The sequence below is a fragment of the Micropterus dolomieu genome, linkage group LG21 (assembly GCF_021292245.1).
Source record: "Micropterus dolomieu isolate WLL.071019.BEF.003 ecotype Adirondacks linkage group LG21, ASM2129224v1, whole genome shotgun sequence".
Lineage (NCBI taxonomy): Eukaryota > Metazoa > Chordata > Actinopteri > Centrarchiformes > Centrarchidae > Micropterus > Micropterus dolomieu.
Window position 1 is genome coordinate 35,429,813 of NC_060170.1, and position 8,096 is coordinate 35,437,908.

The following is an 8,096-nucleotide window of genomic DNA, read 5'->3' on the forward strand; positions in this document are numbered from 1 at the left end:
GAGAGTCATCAGTAAAACAATAAAGTGAGTTTCATCAGAACAGAAAGGAACCAAATCAAAGCTGCAGCTCCTCTTCTACCTGAGCAGGTGAGTCCAACAGCTTTTCCAGGTGAGCAGGTGTTTCTAGCTGAGCCTGAGCTTCTACAGTCCAGGAGAGCAGACTCATGGCCTCCACACTGGAACTCTTTGGTCCACATCGGAGCCTCCACTTCTCCATAGAGCGCCCCCTGGAGGCCTGAAGGAGCCCCACAGCCGAGCTCCCTACAGACGACCTCTGCATCCTGCTGGTCAAAGTCAGCTTCACACACTGAGGACCACCGCTGGTTAGACTGGTTAGACTGGTTAGACTTCACCTCCAGTCTGCCTGAGCACAGACTAGTCCCGTCCACCAGCCTGACAGAGTCTGGAGAGATAATAGAAGATGAAATAGAGATAAAGACACCAGACACAAAAGAAAAACATGTCCTGAAACAACAATTGAGTGATTCAAAGTGGACTCAGCACAACTCCAACATCAGTTCATCATTAACAACAGAACACGTCTTTCTAACAGCACAGACTGCAGCAGGTTCACCAGCACATTAACATTTAATACATTCTCACATGGGGCTGTGAGGTATGATGATTAACATCATTTGACGATAACATCCATTGTTTAAGTAGCATATTATATTTAAAAATTATGTTCTAGCATTTCATCAGAATCACAAATACTTCATTCATCCCTGAAGGGAAATTCTTAAGTCCCAGTTCCTCACATTGCAGATCAAAGTTTAAAGGAAAAGAAATAGAAAGTTGGTAAATAGCATATAAAGGAATATCCAGTTTAAAATAAATGTTATAAATGTGCAAGTTCTCCACACAAACAAATTCAACACTTTTCATTCTGTCTTAATGTTCTAAGAAGATCTGTAACCCAGAATAAAAACCTGTTTAGAGAAAGCTCCAACAACTCTAACAGGGATAGGGACTGGACTTTCTCCTTTGAAGGAGCTGCCAGGGTGGAAGACGCCACGTGGGTGTGAAGATACTGATGAGCCTCCTGACTGAGCTGAGCTGCTCAAAGTTGTGGCCAGTAGGTCATTGGTGCCTGTTATGGAGGCAACCAAAGACCCTGCTGGTGGAAACCAGTGGCTAAGAAAGCCTTCAAGCTGAAGAAGGAGTCGTTTTAGGCTGGTTGGTGTTTGGCCCAGGGGACTGAAGCAGCAGACATGTCTGTTTCATATACATATATTGTCACAGGCGTGTGGTTGAGCAGGGTGGTGGACCCAAATGCAGGACACAGAGAGGAGCAGGTACAGTTCACAAGGTTTATTGTGGCAAACAAAAGGCGAGAACACTTACTGGCAGAGTGGCTGAGTTCACTAAATCGAAAGAATAAACAATCTAAACGAAATAGGTAATCCAACAGGTACAGATCCAAGAACAGGCAGGGCACGAGACGAGACAAAGCACAAAGCTAAACATGACAAAGCAACAGTTAGCTACAACAATGACTGGACAAAGACTGAAGACTGAAACAAGGATTAAACAGAACACAGAGCAGTCAAAGCCAAAATAAAGCCGACACAGAATCAAGGAGTAAATAAAAAGACATTAACTAAGACACAGAGCTTAAATGCAGGAATAAACCAAGATACGAGAAAGAACCCGTACTAAGTGAGCTAAACTGAGCGTGCAAATCAATAAATGAAAATAACAAGAACAAACCAAACCCAAGAACAGAAAACATGGACTGAACTAATAACACAGAGAGGACAAAGTAGACAAGATAACAGAGCAATAAAAACATACTCCCAACTAGACAAAACAGACAGGATCAGACCAACAAGTAAAAACACACGGAGAAAACTGGACACAAGACAACAGACAGGACTGAAACCCAAAACAACCAACCAACTGACCAATAAACAAAACTCACAGAGACCTAAACCAAACAGGGCCGATCAGACAGGCAGAGTAACATATATATATATCTTGGTGCATCCGGCACCTGATTAACTGAGGCAGCAGCTCATCAGACTCCGTCATGGCTGCCAGAGAAAGTCTGCTGCTATTCTAGCTGGTGAGTGTGTGTCAACCTGGGTACATTACAGTCATAGATGATGCCATAGATGATGTCACGGATGGGCTTACCTGAGCAAGTGAGATCCAGAATAGAGGAAGAGTAATATGATGTTACACACTCCCTCAGAGCAGATCCAGACTGCACACAGACAGACCTGATCCACCACACAGGTCTATCTGAGGACTCCTCTCTCTCTCCTACAGAAACAGCAGAGCCACAGTCCAACTCTCTACAGACAACAGCTGCTGCCTTCAGGTTCCAGTAATAGTATCTCACTGGTCTCCAGTCTCCCTGATGTTTCAGCTCAAGCATTCCTGCACAGCGACTGGCTCCTCCCACCAACTTGACATCATCAGGCTCTGAACAGAAACAAGAGAGTCATCAGTAAAGAAATGAATTCGAGAGACTAAACTAAAACTTAACGGCTGGTTCTGCTTCTGGGATTCTTTCTCTCTTTACCTGTTGAGGTGCCTTCAGCCTGGAGTCCTGTGATTGAAGCAGAGCCGTGGACAGAAAAAACACTCGTCGGTTGTTTTCTAAAGAACTTTCCATCAGCTCAGAAACATGAGTGAGATCAGACAGGATGAACATGTGAATACACAGAACAGCAGCCAGCAGACTGCTTTATATAGAGTAAAAGAAAAAGCTCAGCATTCAGTGAAGTATTCTCGCTTAGCTTCACTTCATCAGGATGGAAATCAGCATGTGGACTCATGCAATGAGAGCTGCACAAACACAAGTCAATAGCTACAGCTGCTTGAATCTGCTGCTACGAGACCAAAATGCTGCTTTTTGCTCACAAATGAAGAAAAGTTCCTCGTTCTCTGACTTTTGCACCACATAATTCTATGAAATGTGGAGCAAAAGTGATTTATGCACCTGAAGCACCAGGAGTGATCTATGTTAAGCAACAGCAACTTGGAGTGCCCCATGTTGTGTTTGTGGAACAGCCTACCTGAGGAAATCAGTCGGCTGAACTCTTTTAAGACCCTTCTTAAAACATACTTTTTATAGCAGAGTGTTTCTTGATTTTAGTTACTTTTTCTTTTCTATAAAGCTCCCCTCATGCACTATACATTATAACTCCCACTACATTTTACGGTGCTCTAACTTTACCACGGGGGAGGGGGGGATCTATTACACAGTGTAACTGTGCTTTGTCTACAGTTAGAATAAAATCATATACTTGATCTTCTACACGTAAAGTTGGCTTACTATTAACTTTACTACAAAGATAAAGAGTAAACTGTAGTGTTAGGAAGTTGATTTTGTGTTCATGTTTTTCCTGTTTAGTCTGTTTTCATAGGTTTGGTTTTCTGTTCCTGTGTGCTTTATTTTTATCTTGTCATGTTTAGGGTTTGGTAGCTTTATTTAGTGTTTTGCTCATTCGCATGTTTAAGTTCTCTTAGTATTTGTCTTGTCTTTTATCTTAGTTCTTAGTTCTGTGTTTTGGTCCTTTGCTTTAGTTCTTAGTCTTAGTTCATGTTTATTGATTTTCCTGGTCTGTGTATTTCTGTTTTCTTTTGGTCTGTGTCGGTGGCCAAGTGAGAGTGCCACCAATCAACTCCTGTTCCTGCTCCCTCATTAGTTGGCCCGACCAACACCTGCTCCATTGGTGGTCTAGCCGGTGGACCGACCAGTATCAGTCCTGAGACACTAAACAAGCGGGATTAGTGAAAATTCTGAGTATGTTAAGCCTGAGATGAGGGAAACTCTGAGTTTTCGGTTTCAGAGAGAGAGATCAGATAATCCCTAGATCAGTAACTCCAGCAACTGATCCTGTGAACCTAACCTCCTCGAGGAGTTTAGGTTCACAGGATAAGTTGGAAAACCGTCAATTTCTCTCTAACTCCTCCCCTCCCGCAGAGCCTGAGGCATCTGTCCTACACATCGTTTCATTTCCTCATTCATTCTGTCGATATCAAAGCACATATCTGAATGCATTTACATCTTTAAAAACTTTAAAATCCCGGTTAGTTAGGCTATTAGTTTTTCACCCAAACATTATCTTGAACATGACCGCTTTATGATCAATCTGTCATCTATGTATGGACAGATCTCTGCACATCCTGGATTTATCCTCAGCCCAGAATAAAATCTGTCTGTCTTTAACGCTGTGACTCTGTGGACAGTCGCACTGAAAACACTTACTGTGTGCTAAATTATTGCAGTAATCACTGTTTAATATGTAACCTATAAAACTGATCAATGAACAGTAGTCTTTCATATTGTAGGCTAATCGCACAGATTGGAACATTCCTATCGTCGTTATCAACTGGAGATAATGTGACTATTTCTGAGTGAGGATGACTGTGGTGCAGCTGAAACAAATATGCCTAAAACCTTTTTATGGTTTAAAAGTGAGTTTTTCATTATTGCCTGCTGATAGTCTGAATGTGTTTTGACAGCATTAATAAAATTCAAAATGAGCAAGAATTTATTAATGTAAAATACACATCTAAAACTTTAACTTATAGACACATTTTCCACTGCAAAAAATAATTAATAGGCAAACCTGCTGGGTGTGACTGTCACTTTACAATCACAGGTTCACGAGTAAACTGTGTCCCTATGCCTATTTTCATAATCAGGTAGCCGATTGCCACCAGCACTTAGTCCCGTTGGGTTACAACTTAATCGAATGTAATGTAATGTAATCTGTGCAGACCAGCTGGCCCCCATCTTCACACAGATCTTCAACAGATCACTGGAACTGTGTGAAGTTCCCTCCGGTCCCCAAAAAACCCTCCATCTCTGGAATAAATGACTACAGACCTGTTGCCCTGACATCTGTAGTCATGAAGTCCTTTGAAAGACTGGTGTTGGCCCACCTGAAGGACATTACAGGGCCCTTGTTGGAACCCCTGCAGTTTGCCTACAGGGCTAACAGGTCAGTAAATGATGCAGCCATTTTGGGTCTGCATTACATCCTGCAACACCTCGACTCTCCAGGGACATATGCAACGATCCTGTTCATGGACTTCAGCTCGGCGTTCAACACCATCATCCCAGACATCCTCAGCACCAAACTCACCCAGCTCACTGTGCCAGCCTCCACCTGTCAGTGGATCACAGACTTCCTGACTGACAGGAGTCAGAAGGTGAGGCCGGGAAACATCCCATCCAGCACCCGGACTATCAGCACTGGCGCCCCCCAGGGGTGTGTGCTTTCCCCACTGCTCTTCTCCCTCTACACCAACGAATGCACCTCAGGAAACCCATCTGTCAAACTCCAGAAGTTTGCTGACGACACAACGGTCATCGACCTGATCCGGGATGGTGATGAGTCGGCCTACAGACGGGAGGTTGGCTCTCTGGGGCGGTCAGAACAACCTGGAGCTTAACACGCTCAAAACTGTGGAGATGACTGTGGACTTCAGGAGGAGCCCCCCCACACACTCTGCCCCCCATCACCATACTCAACAGCCCTGTGTCTGCTGTGGAATCCTTCAGGTTTCTGGGATCCACTATATCCCAGGACCTGAAGTGGGAGCCTAACACGGACACCATCATCAAGGAGGCCCAGCAGAAGATGTACTTCCTGTGTCAGCTCAGGAAGCTCAACCTGCCTGAGGAGCTGCTGATCCACTTCTACACAGCCATCATCCAGTCTGTCCTCTGCACCTCCATCACTGTCTGGTTTGGATCTGCCACCAAAAGGACAGGAGCAGACTACAACGGACAGTCAGGACTGCAGAAAAGATCATCGGTGCCAACCTGCCCTCCATTCAGGACTTTCCAGAGTCAGGAAACAGGCAGGAACCATCACTGCAGATCCATCTCACCCCGGACACAACCTGTTCCAGCTCCTCCCCCCTGGTAGGCGCTAAAGAGCACTGTACACCAAAACCAACAGAGTCAGGAACAGTGTCTTCCCACAAGCCATCACTCTGATGAAGAGCTAATTTCTGACACAGTGTCATGAACAATTCAATGTCAATATGTCTGTATTGTTTTTTGTTCATAGTGTGTATGTTTTTGTTGTCTACACTGTAGCCTGTGTCTGATTTATTGTATTATTGTATTATTGTATGAGCAAGCACATCGTGAACAATATATAATCCTAAGTCAAATTCCTCGTATGTGTACACATACCTGGTAATAAAGCTGATTCTAATAGTCTGGATACTTCTCACCTGTGTTGCTCTCATCTGCTCTTTAGTCCCTGGTGTGTTAGGAGTGTGGTTTTTGTGTTCATGTCTTTCCTGTTTAAGTCTGTTTTTGGTTCTGTGTTTCTCTGTGTAGTCTTGTTTAGTTAGTCCTTAGTCCTGTACATTAGTTAATATCTTTTGTGTTTGCTCCTGGTCTTGTGTTCCCTGTTTAGTCTTGTGTATTCCCTTGTTCATTTACTGGTTCTGTTTAGCTCGTACTTGTGCATTCTTGGTTATTCACCCACGTCTGCTTGTCTAAGTGTCTCTCTGTTACCCCCTGTTGTCTCTCTGCCTCCTTCGTTAGCCTCATGTCTGTCACCTGTGTTGCTCCCGCCCTGCTCGTTATCCCTGGTATATATGTGTGGTTTTTCTGTTCGGCCCTGGTCCGGTCATTGTTGGTGTTACTCCCTGACAGTCGTCATTGTCGTATGAAGAGTGTTCTGCCTTTTGTTGTGCTGTCATTTTTGGATTTTGGATGTTGCCAGTCACTGCACTCTGTAAGCCTTGTTTTGCCTTTTCCATGTTATGGATTAAAACCCTGGAACTGTATCTCTGCTCTCAATGTCTTGCATTTGGGCTCTCTCCTGCTTTGCACTCACCCTAATCCTGACACTTTTGCATTGTTACTTATGTTCATATATATTTGTTAAATGTCTGTTTTATTATAATATAATGCATTTCATCATATCTCTGTAAAATTACTATAAATAAACACAGAAATTACCACAGAAATCCAACTTAATGCAATCTCACTCCACTGTTCCATGAAGTCCACATACGGGAGTTGGTTTTTGGTGTATAAAAACTACATTTTACTCTAAAATTAAAGTGATGAAACATAAACCTGTTAATAATTTTTTTCTATCTTGATTGACCTCCTTGAATAAAAGTTTTTCACAGATATGCCTGAGGCATTTAGCATATGGCCATCAAAATCGGCCATCAAGGATTGATGAGGTCATCAAGCAATAAATATTTGGAAAGCAAGAGAGTAACCACGGTTACAATGTTGCTATCAATAAACTGACACTGTCCTCAAATGACTTGGAGAACATAACCATCATATAGTAACCCAAAATGTCTTTCCTCAAATGTGGACACCATGCATGAAAGGGTTAATTTGTTGGGTTTGTTTATGAAGTAGTAGTGATATTATGGTGGTACTAAGTGTCTGGGTTAGTATCTAAAGTCCCCATTTAGCATGGACTGGATGTGTCACAGTGGGGGGAGTGAACCCAGGTCTCTCACACAAAAGAAACATCACCCCTGCAATTCTGTCACACAAAGTGGGACAGAGGCTACTTATGTGTGAATGTAAAATCAGAACCATAGATGTCTAATAATCTGGTCAACATGTGTTCAGGTAACAGTCTCGAAAGAGTCGATCTTATTTCACGAGTGAGCAGATTGTTGCATATTGTGGATCATAAAGAGAAGTTCAGGAGGTTTAATGTGAAGAAGCAGACGAAGAGATGAAGTGTGTGAAATATATAAAGCTGAAGAGCATTATACAGTGGGTACGGAAAGTATTCAGACCCCTTTAAATTTTTCACTCTTTGTTTCATTGCAGCCATTTTCCAAAAATCAAAAAAGTTTATTTTATTTCTCAGTAATGTACACTCAGCACCCCATCTTGACAGAAAAAAACAGAAATGTAGAAATTTTTGCAAATTTATTAAAAAAGAAAAACTGAAATATCACATGGTCATAAGTATTCAGACCCTTTGCCGTGACACTCATATTTAACTCAGGTGCTGTCTATTTCTTCTGATCATCCTTGAGATGGTTCTACACCTTCATTTGAGTCCAGCTGTGTTTGATTATACTGATTGGACTTGATTAGGAAAGCCACACACCTGTCTATATAAGACCTTACA

At 42.6% G+C, this 8,096-nt stretch overlaps 1 protein-coding gene across 1 annotated transcript in view; it reads right to left on the reverse strand.

Moving 5' to 3' along the window:
• LOC123960366 (scavenger receptor cysteine-rich type 1 protein M130-like) overlaps window positions 1–8,096 on the reverse strand; it is an 86,706-nt gene that overhangs the window by 54,570 nt on the left and 24,040 nt on the right. Inside the window, exons 4-5 of the mRNA XM_046035048.1 lie at window positions 2,137–2,427; window positions 87–403 (exon numbers count right to left, since the gene is read on the reverse strand). Of these exons, the coding sequence (XP_045891004.1) occupies window positions 87–403; window positions 2,137–2,427 (608 nt within the window). The remainder of the gene's footprint in view (window positions 1–86; window positions 404–2,136; window positions 2,428–8,096) is intronic.